Consider the following 22,650-nt stretch of genomic DNA (forward strand, 5'->3'; position numbering starts at 1 on the left):
GGTCTCTTGAAAGTTAAATTCCTCACTGTGGCTTGTTGAGAGAGTCTGGATTCAGTGATCTATTGGGTCCCTTCCAGCTCTGCAATTCAAAGGTTATTATGATCTTGCCATGAACTTTTGGATTTTTAAACTAGTACAAAACTGAAGAAAAGGATTTTTCACCCACTGAAGCTCATGTATTGTATTATTTTTAAATGGTCTATAAAGGTATTGCCTATTTTTGCATTTGTATATCAATTTGTTTGGACCACACGCCTCCCCTTTATTTCAATGGAATTATGAGGATACCAAGAAATAGCCACAGACACACCCCATAAGAAGACACATGGACTCTCAACTTCAGTGGCGCAGGACTGCAACCACTAGGTAATATTATGATGACTTTAATCTGACTCAGTTGGTTAAACCTAATGAGTTTACTAAATTATCATCCCAATTACCAGATGGAGGACTCAGGTTTTCCATTTCACTCACCCTCTTGCCAAGGAGAAAAGTTTCAAAGGCCAAAGAAAATATCTGTGTGTACGTGGCCTGTGCTGTGTTTGGAGATCTGTAGGTTACTCAATCCACAGCTGACTTAGCTGTAACCATAAAACAGGAACCACACTTACATCTAAGAAATACGTGCCTGGCAAAATTCATCTTGCCATGAAATTTTGGACAAGTTCTTCACAACTGGTACAGGTTTGACGAATTGGGTTTTTTTAAATCTACGAAAGTTTGTGTATTGTATGATTATTTTTTTTAGTCGTCTATAAAAACATCACCTATTTTTTCAGATCCACCCTAGGGGAAAAAATAAACAGTATTTGGGGTTCCCTGTGGACAAGGAACAACATTTGATGGAAGCTCAGGAAGGCGCAAACAAATCCAGTCCATGCAAACAAAGTCTTTAATGAAATAAGGTGAAGAGAACAGGCAATGAATGCAAAGAAAGATGCAGAAGACAACAGAGATGTGAATTTCACTGGAAATACTGCTTTGGCACCGAAAAACTCCCAGGGTGAATGCAAGTCGTTTCCGTTTTCTTTAAAGTGTGCATTATAAATAAGGCAAAAAAATTAATTTAAGACCCCCTTTCCCCAAAATCTGGAGTATAATACATAAAAAGCACCTTTTCAATCTTAGTTTATTAAGAGAAACAACCATACCATGCAGGAAACAGAATTTTTTTTTTTAAAAAAAAAGGTATTATTTATTCCTATGCGGGTTAGATAGCTCAAAGGTTTAGGGATCTGGCTGCAGAGCCAGAGGTTGGGAGTTCGATTCCCCCACTGGGCCCCTGGGAGAAGAGCCAGCCTGCGTAGCCTTGGGCAAGATGTACAGTCCCAGGTGTGCCCATGGAAGAAAGGAACGGGAAAACTGGAAAGGTTCATCATCAATCACAATCAACTTGACAACACCATTATTAGCTTAAGAGGAGGGCCAAATCTGATTGCCATAAGCGGGGCCAGATCCATGCCTGGACTTTGTAACTTCACATTTCCCCACTTCAGCTAACCTGGATGGTCACAAGTCTCTAGATACAATGGTTCCCAACCTTGGGTTCCCAGAGATTCTTGGACTAAAACTCCCAGAAGCCTTCACCACTTCCTGTACTGGCCAGGATTTCTGGAAGCTAGAAATCCTGCCCAGCACAGAGGATGAGATGGTTGGACAGTGTCTGCGAAGTGACCAACATGAATTTGACCCAACTCCAGGAGGCAGTAGAAGACAGGAGGGCCTGGTCCATGGGGTCACGAAGAGTCGGACACGACTTAACGACTAAACAACAACAATCCAAGAACATCTGGGGATGTTTGGGAACCACGCTTCCCAAGCTTAGGAACCACTGTGTGTACTCCAACATGACCCAAAGACATACTTGACCCACCATAGCTCTAAGACTATAAGATTCAATCCTCCCTGGATCTCTCCTCACGTAGAAGGCTTCACCTCTGGAATCCCCCACTCTGGCCAGCTTGGATCGCTTTCCCAGGGTCCTGGACCCCCTTTTCTGTGCTTGTCTTTCATAACATGAAATTTCATAATGGGATATTTGCCTCCTCCAGGCCCTTCATGCAGAAGAACATGAGAAGAGTTTTGCTGGATCGGACCAAAGGCCCCATCTATTTTACTGTAGCATCCTGTTAAAACAATGCAGAGAGCCCTCTGCCTTGCAGCTGCTAGGATACACAGATATACTGCCTTTGGAACTGGAGGTCTGATACCCACCCAAGCTGACCGGCCATCACTACTTCTGGGGGTGGGTGGGTCAAGAATCCTGGTTTTTACTGCATTGTAGACAAGATTCTTCCTTTTATCTACAATAATTCTACCATGATCCACTTCCTGTAGTAACCACAGGTTTCATGACTATGCATAAAGAAGGATGAGAGGAATTGATTTGTGGTAATTCTCCTCATCATTTCGCAGGATAACTCCATGTTTCCTGAGCAAGGGACAATAAACTGATTTCAAGAAATCAACTGACATAGAATCACAGAATAATTGAGTTGGAAGGGGCCAACAAGGCCGAAGAATCCAACCCCGTGCCCAATGCAGGAATCCAATTCAAAGCAGATCTGACAGAGGGTAGTCCGGTTTTCTCTTCATTGCCTCCAGTGCTGGAGCACTCATCACCTCCTGAGGTCATGGAGTCCATTGTCGTACTGCTCTAACACTTAAGAACATTTTACTGATTTTCAGTCTGAATCTGGCTTCATTTAACTCAAGTACGTTATTCTGTGTCCTGCACTCCGGGGCAACCCAGAACAGATCCTGCCTCTCCTATATAGACCTGCTTTCAAATCTTTGAAAAGTGCTCCCCTATCTCCCCTCAGTCTTCTTTTTTCAAGGCTAAACATGCCCAGTTTGCTGTTTTTCTTCATAGGGCTTGGTTTCCAGACCCCTGATCATCCTTGTGGCCCTCCTCTGAATTTGTTCCAGTTTGTTCTTTCATCCTCAGGTTTATCATGTGGCTGCCCAAACTTAAATCATACTACATTTTCTGAACCACCGCTAACAGCTGGGTCCTTTCATTGTACTCCGAGAACAAATAAATGGTTCAATTCAAGGCTAAAAGGCAGCCTCCGTTTTCCAATCTGCCTCTTCACCATTCTCCTTGTTATTTATGGCAATCCAAGCAAATGCTAGAGCTGTACCTGACTCCTGACATATTGCAAACATATTTGGGAAGAGTCTAGGATGGCGGTGTTTTTTTGAAATATAAAAAAAAGGGACACAGGACAAAAACTTCAAGGAGCCAAGATTTTATGCAAACGAATATGCAGCCTAATGGGCGAAGCTGATACCAAGCTGGCCAGGTTTTCACAACACCTCTGCAGAATCTCACTCTCACCTAGACGGATATGTACATGACACAGACTCTTTTAACTGGGAAACCTCTTTGACTAAGGACCAGCATGGGTTAAAAACAGTGGCTGGGGAGAAATAGTCTCCTGGTTTCAAAGGGAGCCAAAACTCACAAAAGGAAATAAAAAAATCGCTCTAAACAACCCTAACCAAATTTACATAATATTTCAACTAAGAATCTCTCAGAGGATAGCCCTCCTTGTAGAGAGGCCAGATAGACTAGATCATCTTCTGGTTTTAAGCTTGTAAGTATGGTCTGGAGGTCTGGAGAAAGCAAGACTGTTCGGCATTTTTGTAAACAGAGTCTGCTCAACTTCTTCCTCCTGTGAATTGCCCCGACCATCAAACAAGATTGGTTGTTGTGGGTTTTTCGGGCTTCTTGGCCGTGTTCTGAAAGTGGTTCTTCCTAACGTTTCGCCAGTCTCTGTGGCTGGCATCTTCAGAGGACAGCAAACTGTGCTCTGGCAAGATTGTACTCTGGCATCAAACAAGATTAGCAGGTGAGCAAAGATTAAGATCATCAGGTTAAGTGGATGCCTGACTAAGAAGGAGCCAGATCATTTTAGTTGAGACTGGTCAAAACCAGATCAAAAAGACATCTAATAGCTATATGCGTTGCTCTAGGATGAATCTTCTTGCTGTATTTCTCTGTGTCTGAACCCTTCCAAACCTCTTTGGCTCGAAGATGGTCTAATGAGACTAAGTAAGGATGACCTTTGTCACCCCTGATTTATCTTCTGGGAATATCTTCCCCACACCTGGGGGGTTAATCCAATCTCCTTCCCCCCCTTGCTTTCTTTGTGTGGATTGTGGGAAAATACATCTTTCGTTTTCTCTCCTCTTTCTTGTAGCACTTCTGCAAATAGTTGGCTCACAAGGAGCCTGAATCTCAGAACCCTCTTAGCCAAGTGAGTTTGCCTCTTTTGAATCTGTATTTCCTCATATTATATACAGTGGTGCCTCACTTAGCGATGTTAATCCGTGCAGGAAAAAACATCGCTAAGTGATTTAATTGCTAAGCGATTTTAAAAAGCCCATAGGAATGTATTAAAACGTGTTTAATACGTTCCTATGGGCTAAAAACTTACCTTAAAGCAAAATTCCTCCATAGCGGCGGCCATTTTGGGTGCCTCTACAGCGAGGCAAAACAGTGGCGGCCATTTTGTTTTTGCAGCGGCCATTTTGGAACCGCCGATCAGCTGTTTAAAAAAGTTCACTTTGCCATGATCGCTCCCCCACGATCATTGCAAAGCGAATTTTAGCCATAGAGGACATCACTAAGCGATCGCTCCAGCGATGGCCAAAAGTCCATCGCAAAGCGTTTTCATCGCTCAACGGAGCGATCGCTAAGTGAGGCACCACTGTATTTTCCTGTAAATCTTTGCTATACAGTAGGACTCCCTTATCCACAGAACCAGTATCCGCCGATTCACTTATTTATGGTCTGAAAATATTAAACATAAAATCCTAAAAATATATATTTCTAAAGATGAAGTTACCCAGAACTGGCTACTAGAAGAAGCCAGAGACCATGCTGTGTAGTATAGCATTTGCTAGAGAAATAGATTTCCATATTATTACAAACACTGGTCACTAGAGGGAGCCAGAGACTACACTGTGGATAGCAGAAAATTTCTGTACGCATCCTTCAGTCTCAAGATACTATGGTAACATGCTCTGAATGTCTTGGAACAGCATCAAGTGTGGCTGAGAAAGCCAATTTGAGAGTGACAATCCCTTCCACACTGAAAACAAATTAAATTTGCTTCAGCTCCCTGATTTTGCTGCTTTCGTAACTGCCTCTTTGCCTCGGCCTGCTGGACAAGGGTCTCTTCAAATTGGGAGAGGCCGTCATGCACCGCCTGCCTCCAGGCTGAACGCACAGATGTCAAGTTTTCCCATCTGTTATGGGGGTTCTATTGCATTTTAATTATTTTGTGTTTGTGAGAAGAGGGAGAGGAACAATCCCATCCTCCCACGGAAAACAGAGGAAACACAGGCCACCAAGGTAGTAGGGGGGGGGGAGGAAGCAGAAAAGGAGATGCCCTCTGTTGGAGCAGATGGTGTACAGAAAGGGAAAAAGGCAGGGGGAAAAGGGGGAGGGGTAAGACGAAAGAAGGATGGATATATACAGTGGTACAGTGGTGCCTCGCTTAACGATGATAATCCGTTCCAGGAAAATCACCGTTAAGCGAAATCATCGTAAAGCGGAATTAAAAACCCCATTGAAACGCATTGAAAACCGTTCAATGTGTTCCAATGGGGTAAAAACTCACTGTCCAGCGAAGATCCTCCATACGGCGGCCATTTTCGCTGCCTGTATAGCGATGAATCCATCCCTAAGCACAGCGGGGAGCCATTTTAAGCACCCGGCGGTCATTTGGAAAACCCGACCATCAGCTGTTTTTGATCAGCGTAAAGCGAAAATCAGTTCCCGAAACAGGGAACCAATCATCGCTAAGCAAAATTCCCCCATTTAGACCATCGTTTTGCGATCCTAATTGCAATCACAAAAAGCTCATTGTAAAGCGGATTCATCGTAATGCAGGGCAATCGTAAAGCGGGGCACAACTGTACCTCGATTTACGAACGTAATCCATATTGAAATGGCGTTCATACATCGAAAAGTTCATAAGTCGAGGCAAACTTTTCCATAGGAATGCATTGAAAACCATTTATTCCATTCAGGCTGTTTTCCGTTCGTATGTCAAGGCGCTGTTCGTAGGTAGAGGCATTAGTTCCCATAGGAACTAATGTAAATCCGGTTAATCCGTACTCTACCACTAGGGGGTGATTTTTTATTTTTTTCTTCTTTTGACCTAATATGAATTTAGGTCAAAAAAGGGCAGGAAAGTTTTTTTTTTTCGTTCGTTAAGTCGAGGCTCCGTTCACAAGTCAAAGCAAATTTTTGTGAACGGAGTCATTTGTAACTCGAATTGTTCACAAGTAGGGACGTTCGTAAGTCAAGGTTCCACTGTACAAGGAAGAGAAATAAATAGGGGCAGAAAGAGAAGGGAAGACTACAGAAATAAAAGCTGGTATAGGAGATAAAAGCTGGGATAGGAGGTCAAGAAAAGAGAAGTGTGTTTTACCTGAAGGATGGAAAACCCCATGGATGCAGATGTTACACAGAGAGGAAGTCAAGAAAAAAAGGAATTACTGCCCCCTTCTTCAGGAAGCCATCATATTGTGGACAGTGGGAAAAGAGGGACTGGAACAGGAAAATAAAAGAAGAAATGACCTCACAGAGGCACAGAGAAGAGAGAGGGCAGAATGGAGAACCTCTCACCCAACTGCGGTCAACCACCCACCAGGTGGTGAGGAGCTACATCTCAGGAATGAAAGACCCAGAAGGGAGACAGTGTGGGGTAGAGTCAACACACTTCACCTGACATTGCTTGGGGACCCACATGAGACATTAAACCAGAATTATCTCAAACTTGCAGAAAGGGGACATTTCAGGGAATAAGACAAGCCTTTCCTTGCTCCCATTGGAAAGAGAAGAGAAAAATTGAATCGTTCGAAGGTGTTGATGCCAAGCAGTTTTACAGTAAAAGTTATTGGTTTGAAGCAAGAAACAGACTGGCGTTTCTGTCCATGGGAGAAGAATATGGGGAGCTGAGGCTGAACTTTCACAGTATTCAATACAATTCCTCCTTGTGAATAGTTGTGTGTGTGAGAGAGATCTACTCAGCCCAATTTGTGTCAAGATGCACTATTGCCGTGGTTCAAGGCTCCCTTATGAGTGTGTCTCCGAACACATTCACACATGTGATCTGAGAGTGTCCCTGGTAACAAAATCCATCTTCTCCGCATCTATTGAACAGCCGCCTTGCTGTGAAAGCAGAAAAAGTCCGCTCTGAACTGTCCAAGGACCCATGGATTTCACAGGGTCTCCTACAGCTATGGCTGAAAAGCGAAATTAACCGTGGTTTTGCATGGTTCGATGCGTCCCCCTGTAAAAAGGGGGCTGTGGAACCAGAAGGAAAGAGGGAAGGATGAAAGAAGTAAATCGTTAGAGCACCTTTCGTACAGAGAAAAACAATTATTCTGACGTTCTTAGTGTTGAGGGGGAGGAAAGGGAAAAAGAAGGTGAGAAGAATGTAAGAGACCTCCGAAATTATAAAATCAGAGGATGCACCCTAACCCTACTTCATTAGAGGGACCAATATATTTCCCTCTCCATTATCTCTACAGAATATGATTATATCTCCCACCTATATATTAAGCACTTGCAAAGCTCAGCCTATGGAAAAACATCTACGTTATTCTCAGCTATGAGGATCCTTTGATGACTTCCTGCCCAGAGGTCTCTGCACGCTCCTCAAACTTCTGCAGCGTCTCTTTCTATGGGTTCGTCTGTAAGAATCTGGCTGCGCAGCCAGAGGTTGGGATTTCGATTCCCCTGCTATGCCTTCTGGACAGTGATCCACAGGGTCCCTTCCATCTTGGCAGTTCTAAGTTAAGTGAGGTTTGCACATTGACTGGAGTACGTGTCCGCATGCCGAAGACGTACAAAGTTCCTTCCTGGTGGGGATTCTCATCTGAGGGGCAAGGGCTGTGCTGTGACTGAAGCTCTTTCCGCGTTCCAAGCGCGCAAATGGTTTCTCCCCAGTGAGGATTCTCGTGAGACAGCAAGGTGTGTACTCTGATTGAAACACTTCCCAAAACTCCAAACACTTAAAACATTTTATCTCCTCTGTATGAATTTGTCACGTGAGAATAAAAGCTTGCACCTGGATGGAAAGTCTTCTCACGAGGCAAGCTTTTAAAAGGTTTCTTCACTATACGGATTGTCGTACGAGAACGAAGGCTGGGTCCATGTCTGAAGTGCCTCCCACATGCCAGTAAACGGTTTGTCCCCTGTGTGGACTCTCTGATGGCGGCTTAGGTTACTCCGATCCAGGAAGCTCTTTCCGCATTCCAAGCAGGGGAATGGCTTGTCCTCGAGGTGGATCCTCATGTGGGAAGCCAGGTTTGTGCTGTGAGGGAAGCACTTCCCGCACTCCGAGCACTCAAACGGTTTGTCCGCGGAGTGGATTCGTCGGTGGGAATTCAGCCGGCTTCTCTTATGGAAGCACTTTCCACATTCTAAGCATTCGAAGGGTTTCTCCCCTGTGTGGATTTTTTCATGGGAACTCAGAGTGCTTCGGTCACTGAAGCTCTTCCCGCATTCCAAGCACATGAAGGGTTTCTCTCCTGTGTGGATTCTTATATGGGCAGCAAGGTAGCTTCTCCGACTGAAGCTCTTCCCACATTCTGGGCATGTATACGGTTTGTCCCCAGTGTGGATACTCATGTGACGTGCAAGGCTTGGGTGGTGACTGAACCTTTTCCCGCACTCTGAGCACTCAAAGGGTTTCTCCCCCGTGTGGATTCTTTGGTGGGACGTAAGAGTGCTTCTATCACTGAAGCTCTTCCCGCATTCGAAGCAGGTAAAGGGCTTCTCCCCGGTGTGGATCCTCATGTGGGACGCGAGGTATCTGCTCTGACTGAAGCTCTTTCCACACTCCGAGCAGGTAAATGGCTTCTCCCCCGTGTGGATACTCATGTGGCGCACGAGGCTCGGGTTGTGACTGAACCTCTTCCCACATTCCGGGCATTCAAAGGGTTTCTCCCCTGTGTGGATTCTCATATGGATGGCAAGTTTTGTGCTCTGACTGAAGTCCTTCCCACATTCCATGCATTCAAAGGGTTTCTTTCCCGCATGGACTCTGTGGTGGAAATTCAGACTTCCGCTGTGACTGAAGCACTCGCCACATTCCAAGCATTCAAACGGCTTCTCCCACGTATGGATTCTTTCATGGGAAGTAAGGGTGCTTCTGTCATAAAAGCTCTTTCCACAGACCAAGCATTTGAACTGTTTCTCCTCAGTTTGAATTCCCTCAGGCAAAGTCAGGTCTGTGCTCTGGCTGATGCTGTTTTCACAGTCCACATATATAAAAGGTCCCTCTTCTCTTTGCATGGCCATATCTCTTTCCGAGGATGAAGCATCACAGAAATCTTCATTGTATTCTGAGCACTCAATCATTTTCCTCTCATGGTGGATCTCCCAGGGAGCATTCACACTGGCCTGATAGTTGAAGGTTTCTTTGGGCGCAGAGTACTCATGTCTTTCTTTGTTTCGGACTATTTCTCCTTGGAGAGAGATTTCACGGAAAGCTCTTCCAGGAAACCTCTCTTCTTCGGTTCTGCTCCTTCTCCTCTCCTCTTCCCCCTCCTCCAAGCACACGTCAAGCGGTTCTTCCTCGGACCCGCTCTCTCCCACTCCAGGAGCTGAAAGAGGAAACCCCAACATAGTCTGCCCATGCTGAAAACGGTAAAAGGGAGCCTCAAATCAGGGAGCACCACCCAATGAACCGTTAAGTCAGAGGTCAGGGAACTTTTTTACCTTTTACCCCCCAAAAAAATTTATATACTGTATGCCGACATTGCCCCCTTGATTTGAAAGGAAGGAAATCATACATTATTTGAATTCAAAATATTGAATCTACACAGGCTGTGTACTGAACTAGCAGCATATACCATAAGTATCAATGGCTGCCAGGCTATATACCAAACTAGCAGGATGCACCAAATTTAATAAAGATGTGCACTATTTTTACTGGAACACATTGGACTCCAGCCATGGGGTGGTATAGGGAGTAATAAGGTGTCCAACGTGCCTAGCAAGTTGCATTAAGTTTTTGCTAGCTCGCAGAGGATTTAATCATCATCAGTGGCTGCCAGAGTGGTGCTAGCAATGACATGCTTGCTAGAGACAGCCAACACAGAGTTGGGGGTGGGCGTTTCCTACCACTTTAATCATTCTGTGTGGTGTGCAAAAAGGAACAAACCAGGCTAAAGGTCATGTCACCCACCCTGGTGCCACAGCCCAATATCAAAGACCAGTGCACTATTTTTTATCATCATCAATGGAAAACTCAGCAGTGGCCAGAGGACTGGAAAAGATCGGTCTACATCCCAATCCCAAAGAAGGGAAGTGCCAAAGAATGTTCCAACTACTGTACAATTGCACTCATTTCAAACACTAGCAAGGTTATGCTCAAAATCCTACATGGTAGGCTCTGCCCATTACCCCCAGGATTTTCATTTTTACCCCATTTGGGGTAATTTACCCCTGTTCCCAGACCACTGCGTTAAGTGAACATTTTATCACCTGCAGGATGCTTTTGGTTCTCCACTCACGCCTTTGACGGCAAACAAAGGATGCTGCTCAAAAGCTATGCATTTTTAATTTTAGCTTTTGATGTTATGTTACTTGTAAATGGGTTTCATCAATTCAAAGCAAAAAAAAGCAAAGCATCCTGCTTATATGCTGCCTCATAGTGCTTAAAGCACTCGCTGAGTGGTTTGTAACTGAATTATGCAGGCTATACGTTTCCCGCCTCCCCCTCACAATGAGCTCAGATGGATGGAAGGCTGAGTCAACCTTGAGCCAGTGACTGTAAGCCTGTCACGATTGAACTCAGGTTGTGAGCAGAGGCTTGATTGCAGTACTGCAATTTAACCAGTGTATCACAAGGCTCCTTCTGTTTTACGGCACAACCTTTAACGCGAACACCTTTATTTCCACGAGATCTTTCATGGTGACAGTCTGTTTCTCTGGCCACATACTCATGACATTTGCTAATCTGGAAGGCCCCTCCAACACGTCCGCTTTGCTCATATTTTTGCTTTGTTTTGCGTTCCCTTCTTGGCTTTTCTTCGTGTGGAAAGAGGATAGCTACAGCTACTTCTCCAAAAACGACGGAACATAAAAGAAAGCTTACTCAGAAACACCATGGTGGCCACATTCTCCTCCATGACTTCCCGGTGCAGAGCCCTCTGGCCCGGATCCAGCAGCGCCCACTCCTCCTCCGAGAAATAGACAGCAATGTCCTCAAAGGCTACTGGACCCTGAAATCAAAGAAAGCTCCTTATCCTTGCAGGTGTCCATTTTTTTCTACCTTTTGTAAAGAACATTCCAGAGGAGAACAACGTTGACAATGATCAGACTCAATCAATGATTCAATTGTCTTCTTGCAATTGTTCAGCCTTTCTAAAGTACAGTCCAGCAAAGAATGACACCGAGCACTGGATTCATCCTTTAACATCATCATCTCAGCCTTCCTTGTTTGATAAAAACAAGTCAACCGGGCAAGCACCTTTGGAATCCAGGGAACTGAAGACCCGGGTGATCTCCTCCCCTCCTCATCTCCCCATCCATTTCACCCCCATCCATTTTCCCCCTACCTGTTCCGGCCACAGAGATGCCGTCTCCATTTCTCCACAAAGAGACGAGGGAGGGCCTGTCCTCAGCGTGTTTCCAGTGCCTGCAAGGGGTACCAAGGTGGTGGGAAAAGCTTTATTCTCCATTTTTACCTTTCCTTGTGTGAAACGAAAGCATCATTCCACCTTTGACTCACAAACAAACACGGCAACGGGCGTCATCAAGAAAGGGGAACTCAAGATAAATTCAACGACCGGTTTCTTACCTGCTAAGGTAGCTGCTCTTCTCTTCTCTTGTGCCTCCTTCAGGAGCAGAGGCCTCCGGCTTGGGTCTGACAGAGAATCTGCTGCCTGAGGGAAGCCAGAAGAGAATAGTAAAATCTCCTGCGCCCCAAACACTATTTGGACAATACACACAGGAATGGAAAATGGAATCAAAGAAGGAGTGGTACAAGAAAGGGTGTCAGATTTAGAAAGAAATGGGACTCCTGTGTTTGAAACAAAATTTGGACACCCAAAAGTGGATTAGGGAGCAGAAATAAAATACAGTGGTGCCGCGCTTCACGAGGATAATCCGTTCCAGCAAAATCGCTGTAGAACGAAATCGTCGTCAAGTGAAAGTAAAAATCCCATTGAAATGCATTGAAAACTGGTGCAATGCGTTCCAATGGGTGAAATACCTCAGCGTCCAGTGAAGATCCTCCATAGGGCGGCCATTTTCCAGTGCCTGTAAAGGAATCCATCCTAAAACACAGCGGGGAGCCATTTTACATAGCGGGGAGCCATTTTGAAAGCCTGACGATCAGCTGTTTTGATCGTTGTTAAGCAAAAAATTGGTTCCCGAAGCAAGGAACCGATCATTGTGAAGCGATTTTTCCCTATTAAAACATCATTTTGCGATTGCTAAAGCTTCATCGTTAAGCGATTTCCTCGTCTAATGAGGTAATCATTAAGCGGGGCACCACTGTATAATGATGTAGGAAAGGGTTCTGGATTTAAGAAAACTTAGGGAACGTGTTTTGGTAGATTTCCACAAAGGCGCAGGCACTTTCTCAGATGTTCAGGAAAACCGGGAATCTCACCAGCTGCTCCTCCTGCTTTTTATCCACTCTCTGGCTCAGGAGGAAACCTTCCGCCAGGGATACGGCCTGGGAAGTGGATTCCGGTCCACATTCTCTGACCCAGCTCCCCATTTCAGATGGAAGGACCATCAGGAACTGTTCAAGGATCACCAAGTCCAACATCTCCGCCTTGGTGTGTTTCTCTGGCCTCAGCCACTGGCAGCAGAGATGATGAAGCTGACTACAAACCGCCCGGGGGCCTTCCTCCTCCTGGTAGCAGAAGTCCCGGAAATGCTGACGCTGGACTTCTGGGTTGAGATTGTCCTCATCTGGTTTATTCTGTGCGGTTCCTTCTTCTGGGAATTCCTCATCGCTCCAAACCTCCATGTCAACCGACTGCCTCCCAGTTTCAGACCCAAAAGAGTCTTCCATTTTCATATCCTCCACAAGAGCCGAAGGAATGGAGAAGAATGGGTTTCCTTTTCTTCGGATGACAGACGGACAAATGCAAACGCCTAAGGGAAGCAGAAGGCTTATAATAATACAGTAATAAGCTTAGAATTGCAGAACTGGAAGAGACCTTAAGGGTCATTGAATCCAGCCCCTGTCCAAGAGGCACAACATGGGGAATCGCACTCCCAAGTAAACCACTGAGCTATCCAGGAGTTCTTGGGAAGTTCAGTCATCCTTAAGGCCCCAATCAAAGAATGCTTCTGGTTGGTGGTCACAAGATAAAACTTGACTGCTAGGACTCTTGTCCCCAACATCTCCTGGCCTCTCTACACATCCTCCCTGCCTATTTTTAGGACTCTGCATCCCTTAGCTCTCCCTTGACCCTTGCTACCAGGAAGTACTTTCTCATTAACACATACTCACTTTAAAAACAGAAACCGCTTGAGAGAAAGGCTCTGTTGAACCCAAGCAGACACCCAGGGAGGAAGGAGGCACTTTTGTCTGGTCTGCACCACCCAGGATTCCCCACACTGCACCACCAGGGTTTCTTTTGAAAATAAAGGTTGTCCAATGTCTCTCCAAATCTCGCCCAGCCAGATAAAAATCCTGTGCTTGCTATCAACCCAGAACTCCAGGTGAAAATGAACAGATGATGGATTTGAGTCAGTGCATAAGTCTGGAAGAAACAGAAATAGTGGGGAAAGAGGAAGACAAAACACGCGATGGGTTGACTCAATCAGGGAAGCCACCATTGTTAGTTTGCAAGATGCGAGCACAACTCACTGGAAAAGACAATATTGCTAAGGAGGGAAGCAGCAGGAAGAGAGAACGACCTAACATGACATGCATTTGAAACAGTGCCTCCCAACCTTGGGTCCCCCCAGATGTTCTTGGACTACAACTCCCAGAAATCCCAGCTAACACAGTCAGCGGTGAAGGCTTCCGGGAGTTTTAATTCAAGAACATCTGGGCGACCCAAGGTTGGGAACCACGGCTCTGTATCTTTCTCTGACTCTCTTGGGAAATGTGTACAGACAAGCGCATGGAGGGAACCCTCTCCTCTCCAGGAAGCCCCTCATGGCTTCTTTGGCCCAAGGCAGGTAACACACTGAGGTGGGACAGGCAAGGTGGGGCCCAGCCAGAGATCCCAGTCACACTGGGATCTCTGCAGGGAAGGGATCAGAATCTACTCTTTTAAAACATTTGTCTACTCACTGTTTTGAGCTTTTAAATAGTGTCTTTTAATTGTTATAAGCCGCCTTGAGTCCTTTTCAGGAGAAAGGTGGGGTAAAAATATTTCAAATAAGTAAGAAATACTCAATTAATTGCCTTGCTAGTTCGGATAGCAACCCGGAGGTGGGAAAAAATATATTTTGCAGCAAGGTAGGGCAACGCCAGAGATCGGTTCAGCTGTTCTCAGTACAGTGGTGCCTCGCTAGACGATGATAATCCGTTCCATGAAACCGCTGTTTAGCGAAATCATTGTCTAGCGAAAAGCATTTACCTATTGGAATGCATTGAAACCTGTTTAATGCATTCCAATGGGGAAGGATTGTTGTTGTCTAGCGAAGATCGGCCATAGGAAAGCCGCTTTGCGAACCACCGATCAGCTATTTAAATAGTTGTCTTGCGAAGCTTAGGTCCCGAAAACACCCGTTTTGTGAGCACGGAGGGAGCTGTAAAATCGTTGTCTAGCAAAAATTGGTTTGCGAAGCAGGGACCAAACATTGTCCAGTGAAATTCCCCCATAGGAATCACTGTTTTGCGAATCGCAATTGCAAAAAGTCAATGTCTAGCGAAAAAACTGTCATGCGGGGTAATTGACTAGCGAGGCACCACTGTACTGTAGATCCTTCATCCCATGCAGCTGCACCCACGCTATGCGTGATGTAGTTGGTGAGCTTTTGCAGGTCCATGAGTTCTCTCCTGAGCCCCAATCCTGACATTTTGGTAGATTCACACTGCACAAAAATACAACACCTACAGACATGCATGGTTGGGCGAGCTGGGCAAGGCTGGAGCTCAAATCACCACCCTTTACACCCATGTTACATCAGACAACATTTTCCCCCTTGCAGGATGGTCGACCCCGAGGTTTCCCTCCCTGCTAGCACTTGGGGGGCCTTGGCACCTGGAGTGGTACCAACATTCATCCCTTAAAACTGTAACCTGATTTGAGCAGGAAAAATCAGTTCAATACTTGCCTTCTACCCTATATCACACATATAATGAAAGTACAGTGGTGCCTCGCTTAACGGCGATAATCTGTTCCAGGAAAATCGCTGTTAAGCGAAAACGTTGTAAAGTGAAAATAAAAAACCCATTGAAACGCATTGAAAACCATTCAATGCATTCCAATGGGCTAAAAACTCACCGTCCAGCAAAGATCCTCCATACGGCGGCCATTTTCGGTGCCTGTATAGCGAGGAATCTGTCCCTAAACACAGCGGGGAGCCATTTTAATCAATTGGTGGCCAATTTGAAAACCCGACAATCAGCTGTAAAGATCATCGTAATGCGAAGAATCAGTTCCCGAAGTAGGGAACCAATCATCGCAAAGCGAAATTCCCCTATTTAGACCATTGTTTTGCGATCGCAAAACATTGTCGTGAAGCGGATTCATGATAATGTGGGGTAATCGTAAAGCGCGGCACGGCTGTACAGAACTGTCTGGAAAATACAATATTCCTGGGAAAAGAAGGGGCAGTAAGGGAACCACAACTGTTAGTTTGCAAGACTTTAGCACAACTTACTGGAAAAGACAATTTAAGGAGGGAAGCAGCAGGAAGAGAGAATGACCTAACATGAGATGCTGTTGGTTTGCAAAATCTGAGCAGAGCTGTTAAAGACAAGACATTTTGGAAATCAGTAACTCATATAGTCACTACACATCAGAAGTGACTTTATTGATCATTTTGTTTTATTTACAAGCTGCCTTTTTCCTGATAAGGGGACCCAAAGGGGCTCACAATATTAAAAAGCACAGAATTAAAGTCATAAGTTAAATGTTAAAAAACAGTTAAACTACACACTAATTAAAATACAATGGAATAATTAAAAGCAAGTAAACATTAAAAACTTTTAAAAGGCTTTCGGAGGGTTTTTAAAAATGACTAAGCAGTGTACAGTGAGAAGATGTGTGGATATTACATATTCTGAGTATCTGTGGTTTAAAAGAAATTTTAAAAAATTTTGGTCTCCATTTTTACAGCCAGACACAAAATCCCCTTAGAAGCATGATCCCAATAATGCCGGTCTGGAATGAAAAAGTTAAAGAATAAGCTAATTGGGTCCTGATTGATAAGATTCAAAAGTTCAGATTACCCCAAGCCTGGGGCTGATTTCCCCTTTAAAGACTTACATGAGGAGACTGTTTTGTCTCAGAATTCCTGACAGAGTGTTTAGAGAAAGTGCTAAAAAAAACAGAACTATTATCTGTATTCCTCAGGTAAGAGGAAATAATTAGCATATGTCTTATAAAACTGTATGCTAATTCTCTGGAGAGACATTGCAAAATGTCCCCTTTTCTCCAGAGTTGTCACTCTACTATTTTCTTTAAAATAACACAAGCACGTTTTGTTTACTTGTTAAAGAAAACCACTTTTTTTCAATTTGTTTCTGTGATTTTTCTCTCCAAAAATCTCCCTCCCCTGCCAAGATTCACAATATTTGAATATTCACAATACTTGAGTATTCACATTATTAGATTTTGTGAAACCCCTACTGAGTAGTCTTATAAGAAAGTGGCTCCTCCCCCTCTTTTGAGGACCAATATTTCAGCCCCTGCAGCCTCGATTTTTTTCCCCACATTTTAAAACAAAAGCAGGTGAGGCCAACCATTCTCTTTCAAGATAAGCAAGATTGGTCTTTTTAATGCATTTGATCTATTTTAAACCTATAGTGGTGCCTCGCTAGACAGTTACCCCATGTGACTTTTTTTCGCTAGACATCGGCTTTTTGCGATCACTATAGCGATTCGCAAAACAGTGATTCCTATGGGGGAATTTCGCTGGACAATGTTTGGCCCCTGCTTTGCAAACCGATTTTCGCTAGACGACGATTTTGACAGCTGCCTCCGCGCTCACAAACAGGTGTTTTCGGGACTTAAGCTTTGGAAGACAGCAATTTAAACAGCTGATCGGTGGTTCGCAAAGTGGCTTTCCTATGGCCGATCTTTGCTAGACAATGATGATTCTTCCCCATTGGAATGCATTAAACAGGTTTCAATGCATTCCAGTGGGAAAATGCTTTTCGCTACACAATGATATCGCTAAACAGCAATTTCAGTGGAACGGATTATCATCGTCTAGTGAGGCACCACTGTAGTGGGCCCTTTTTTTCTGAAGGGGGAGTAAACAGGTTTACTTTTTTAAATAATGCATTACTCAACATCATTTAGTCTATATTTTCCCCAGTTGGACACAGTGCAGGAGCAGGTGGTCTGCTACATCTGTGTCAAATTTAGTGCTGATCCAAAGCTCAGTTTCAAAGTTAGAATTTTCTGTTTGGACGGTCCCCATTTTTAGGATGGCCTTCTGGAATGTTGATTTGCTCTGCTGGACAAGAACATTGATGCACTATCCTGCAGCTATAATACCCTCCAGACTGCTGCTGTGATGTGTTGAAGGTTCTCTGCCACCCCAGAAGCACCTTTTCCCCGGGTCTTTAAATGCTGCTTTGAAGCAGAAAGGCTCACTGGGCACAATGCTGGTGCTCCACACCCTGCCTTGGTACAAATGGCAAAAACAGGCGCTCTCCAAAGTCCCTTCCCTTTGCTTTTGACTATTTGGGACTAACCCCCACCCACTGCATTACAAGCACAACACACACATGTCAGGTGCCCAAGTGTTCAAGCACACTCCAGAATCATTTTCTTTTCTCCTCTCGGACTGCCCGCCTTGAGATTCCTCTCCTCACGTGGAGGTCCAGGGGAGCACCTCGATGCCCTGAGGCTTCTGCTACAGTCCTGAGACCTGACAGCCAGAGATGTATGATGAACCACTCCTCGATTTACCCACGTTGTTACGATTGCTGCCCCCAGTTCATAAGTTTCACCCACTAACTGGTACCTCTCTGGGCATCTGCCTTTCCAGAGAAAGGCACACATTTGAACCTACCTGGCAGTTAAGATCTAGCCAGGGGGCCCTTTTGAAAGAGCCGTCCCTTAAGGAGGCAAGAGGGACGGCTTGTAGACAAAGGGCCTTTTCGGCAGCTGCCCCCAGACTATGGAATGCCCTCCTGACTGAGATTTGTCTGGCGCCGACGCTGATGACACTTCGGCGCCAGGTCAAAACTTTCCTGTTCCAGAAGGCTTTTAATTGAAATAATATTAGCTGTGGGTCTGGTGGCAATTTTTATATATATTTTAATTGCATTTTAATTGTTCTGAATTTTTATTGTATTTTAAATGTTGCAAGCCGCAAGCCGCCCAGAGACCTTTGGGTAGTGTGAGCGGCATATAAATGGAACAAACAAACAAACAAACAAATAAACAAATAAATAAATAAATTTTCTACTTGGAACCTGAGTTTTTTTTAAAAAAAAAACAGCACAAAACAAGAGGATCCCTTCCAGAGAACCCCCTGAAGGGTCCCTCGTTGATCTACCCACGTCCTAATGTCTGGTCCCCAAAAACACTTTAAAAGAAAGATACGCTTGTGCCCACCCATGAATACGCTTGTGCCCACCCATGAGCCAAACCTTGCAGCCTTTGTGCCAGGCCTCCCACGGGGGGAAGGGACCTTTTGCCCTTATATAGAGAGAACACTGTAAAGGTGAAAAGCAGAGCAAAAATATTTTAAACAAACCAACTTGGATCTTGAGTAGAACCTCCAAAAGTATCCCCTACAGATGCCACTCCTCTCTCAGAGCCCAAAAGGAGGAGAAGAGGGTCACTTTCCTTACATACTCCCTCCCCCTCCGCTTCCCCGGCCTTCCCAGTTGGCAGAGGCCTCCTCCCAGTCCACTGCCTCCCACCAGGGCAGGGCCAGTCAGTGGGATACTGGTTTCCAATCATCCCAATTCAAAGTATGGGGGTGGGGGCGGTGGGGGAAGGAACCGTAGGGAGGGCTCGGTTTTGCAGGCTGGAAGGAAGGAGCTTCTGGGGGTGGGGGAGGAAAGATGATAGGTTTGGGGTGGGATGGGGGGCCGATCCCTACCCCGGCCTTGGAAGGAGGGAGGGAAGGAATGCGGGGGGGGGGGGGGGAGGGAAAGAAAGAAAGAAAGAAAGAAAGAAAGAAAGAAGCGCCTAGGTTTTCCAGGGACTCCTCCCCTTGTCCCGCCTCTGCCCCCCAACCCTTCGCCCCCTTTCACCCCCCCCCAGCCAAGCCAAGCCAAGCCAAACCAGGTTCCCCCCCCCCCCGTCCCCCAAGGGCTGCCCCACCGCCTCCCTCCCTGCCCCCCTCCCTGCCCGGAGCTCACCCACCTCCCGGCCCAAAGTGGCACCTCCAGCCCCGCCTGGAACTCCCTGGGAAGGGGGGGGCTGTCGTGGGAAGGAAAAGGAGGGTGCACCGGGAGGGGGTGGGTGGGTGGTGAGAGAGGGCATAGAGACAGGAAGTGGATTCCTTTCTTTCCTAGGTGACCGTCTAGGAAGCGAGAGTCCATCGTTTTGACTCCTTGTTGTTGTTTAGTCGTTAAGTCGTGTCCAACTCTTCGTGACCCCCATGGACCAGAGCACGCCAGGCCCCTCCTGTCTTCCACTGCCTCCAGGACTTGGGGGTCAAATTCATGTTGGTTGCTTCGATGACTTAATTTCCAAGCCGGAATTAAGATTGCCAGAAGAAATATCATCAACCTCCGATATGCAGATGATACCACTCTGATGGCAGTAAGTGAGGAGGAATGAAAGAACCTTGTAATGAGAGTGAAAGAGGAGAGTGCAAAAAACGGTCTGAAGCTCAACATCAGAAAAACTAAGATCATGGCCACTGGTCCCATCACCTCCTGGCAAATAGAAGGGGAAGATATGGAGGCAGTGTCAGATTTTATTTTCCTGGGCTCCATGATCACTGCAGATGGGGACAGCAGCCACGAAATTAAAAGCCGTCTGCTTCTTGGGAGGAAAGCGATGACAAATCTTGACAGCATCTTAAAAAGCAGAGACATCACCTTGCCGACAAAGGTCCACATAGTCAAAGCTATGGTTTTTCCAGTAGCAATGTATGGAAGTGAGAGCTGGACCATAAAGAAAGCCATCCGCCAAAGAATTTATGCTTTTGAACTGTGTTGCTGGAGGAGGCTCTTGAGAGTCCCCCGGACTGAAAAGAGATCAAACCTATCCATTTTGAAAGACATCAACCCTGAGTGCTCACTGGAAGGACAGATCCTAAAGCTGAGACTCCAATACTTTAGCCATCTCATGAGAAGAAAAGACTCCCTGGAAAAGAGCCTGATGTTAGGAAAGTGTGAGGGCAAGAGGAGAAGGGGACGACAGAGGATGAGATGGTTGGACAGTGTCACTGAAGCTACCAACATGAATTTGACCCAACTCCAGGAGGCGGTGGAAGACAGGAGGGCCTGGCGTGCTCTGGTCCATGGGGTCACGAAGAGTCGGACACGACTAAATGACTAAACGACAACAAGCTGTCCATGCATCTTGACTCCTACAGGGCCAGTTAAAATGAAACCAAACGTCTGCAACCCGTACCCTGGATCAGACGGAAAATGAAATAAAAGGGAGCTGTGTGGTCAATGCAAAATACTGTACAAACACAAGAGTGGGTAGTGCCTATATAGACCTCTAAAAAAATCATCATGCAATTATTAAGCCTTTATTATTGTTTTTAGTCGTCCATAAAGGTATTGAGGATGCCTGTGTTTGCTTAAAATGTTTCCATCACAAAGCAGCTGCACTGTATTCATTTTACAACTGCCCCAGCATTACACAATGCCTGTTTTCAGGGTATCAATCGAATGAATGAATGAAATGAAATGAATGAATAAACAAATAAACAAACAAACTTGAATTGCAGATTTGGAGGGGGAAGGTGGGATCAAGTAAATACATAAAACTAAAAGAAATGATGATGATGATAATAATAATTATAGAATGAAGAAAGGTCTGTATCATTGACATTGCAATTCCAGGAGTTGAAAATAATTAATTGGAAAAACTAACAAAATGCAGAGACCTACCTGGCAATCAAAACATCTCGCTTGTGGGCGAAACAATGAAGAAATTCCACACAGTATTATAAGCAGCTGCAGATCTCAGAAATCACATCATCAGAGCTACAAAAACGCCAATATTAGGAATAGCATACATACTGTGCCAATATTTAACAGATACAAGTTTTAACCGCCTAGAGTGGTCCGGTGGGCCAGATAGGCGGGGTATAAAATAAATAAATAAATAAATAAAATTAATTAATTAACCAAAAACCTAAGTGTGTTGTATAACGCAAATCAATGTTTTTATAATTTTGATTGACTGTGCCTTGTTTTTTTTAATCGTCGTCTGAATTTACCTATACTAGCAGTTGTCATTGGGGGGGTGTCATCAGTGAATGCACATCATCCACCACCCTCTGAAAACAGAGAGAACCAGTAGTTTGAGCTTTTGTGCCTCAGTGTGGGAGGGCAATTTCCCCTCTTTAATATCTCTGGGGTTTTTAAAAATGTACCCGAGAAGGCTAGAGGCATGAGACCTATGAGTTCATTTCCTGACTTCAATTTTTTAAATAGATTAGGCATCCTTCAGTCTTGAGAGACTATGGTAACGTGCTCTGTATGGAGGACTTGGAACAGTGTCTGGTGTGGCTGAGAAAGCCAATTCGAGAGTGACAATCCCTTCCACACTGAGGACAGATACAGTCTGTCCCTTCTCCAGATCTCTGAATTTGCTGGTTTCGAGACTGCCTCTTTGCCTTGGCCTGCTGGACAAGGGTCTCTTCAAATTGGGAGGCCATGCTGCACCGCTCAGATGTCAGGGTTTCCCATCTGTTGAGGTCCATTCCCAAGGCCTTCAGATCCTGCTTGCAGATATCCTTGTATCGCAGCTGTGATCTCCCTCTGGGTCACTTTCCCTGACTTAAAATACTTATCTGTGAAAGTGAATTGCAAGGGACAGATGGGGTATCTTTAATAACAGTAGTCTACCTAGTCTGGTTGTTGCACCTCCTCCCTCCACCTGTTCTTCCAAAAAAAGGGGGGGGAGGGAGAACCGACACCCAGCTAATGAACAAGGTCATCAGTCATAACTCCTATGGAGAGAACTGCTGTTCCTGATTTTTTTTTTTAGTGAGTCCAACGTGTCTTTGCTACTTTTTATTTCCTAAGAAATAACCTCTCTGGGTTGCAGAGGAAGGAAAACACCATGCCAATCCTCAATGCATCATCCAAAGGAAATGTCTCAGGACGTCTGCTGGAGATTGCCCAAAAATCTACTTAAGAACTTCTGAGATTCCAAAGAAAAAGGAATATACCAACCAAAGACATAAATATTTCCCCAACCCCCTATCTAGCAGTTACAACCAGGAGGAAGATTCACAAGGATGCTGGAAATCCTGGCAAGAAAACCTTCCCGAAATGGCTTTGGGCAGCCCTTCGCACATGAGGCTAGCTCCACATTGTA

At 45.1% G+C, this 22,650-nt stretch overlaps 2 protein-coding genes and 1 long non-coding RNA gene across 3 annotated transcripts in view; 2 read left to right on the forward strand and 1 right to left on the reverse strand.

Annotated features, from left to right (window-relative positions):
* LOC144587446 (uncharacterized) overlaps window positions 1–1,175 on the forward strand; it is a 6,299-nt gene extending 5,124 nt beyond the window's left edge. The window contains exon 2 of the long non-coding RNA XR_013542604.1: window positions 780–1,175. This is a non-coding gene — a long non-coding RNA (uncharacterized LOC144587446). The remainder of the gene's footprint in view (window positions 1–779) is intronic.
* The window catches only part of LOC144587171 (uncharacterized), a 176,420-nt gene that overhangs the window by 80,170 nt on the left and 73,600 nt on the right, over window positions 1–22,650 (forward strand). The window lies entirely within an intron of this gene.
* Window positions 875–19,555, reverse strand: LOC110091738 (uncharacterized). Its single transcript, XM_078387518.1, has 6 exons — window positions 19,504–19,555; window positions 12,648–13,141; window positions 11,832–11,916; window positions 11,590–11,669; window positions 11,127–11,253; window positions 875–9,630 (listed from the first exon to the last, which is right to left on the reverse strand). Exons 2-6 carry the CDS (start codon window positions 13,062–13,064, stop codon window positions 8,123–8,125), a joined length of 2,217 nt encoding a protein of 738 aa, XP_078243644.1. The 5' UTR covers window positions 13,065–13,141; window positions 19,504–19,555; the 3' UTR covers window positions 875–8,122.

The sequence above is a fragment of the Pogona vitticeps genome, chromosome 2 (genome assembly GCF_051106095.1).
Source record: "Pogona vitticeps strain Pit_001003342236 chromosome 2, PviZW2.1, whole genome shotgun sequence".
Lineage (NCBI taxonomy): Eukaryota > Metazoa > Chordata > Lepidosauria > Squamata > Agamidae > Pogona > Pogona vitticeps.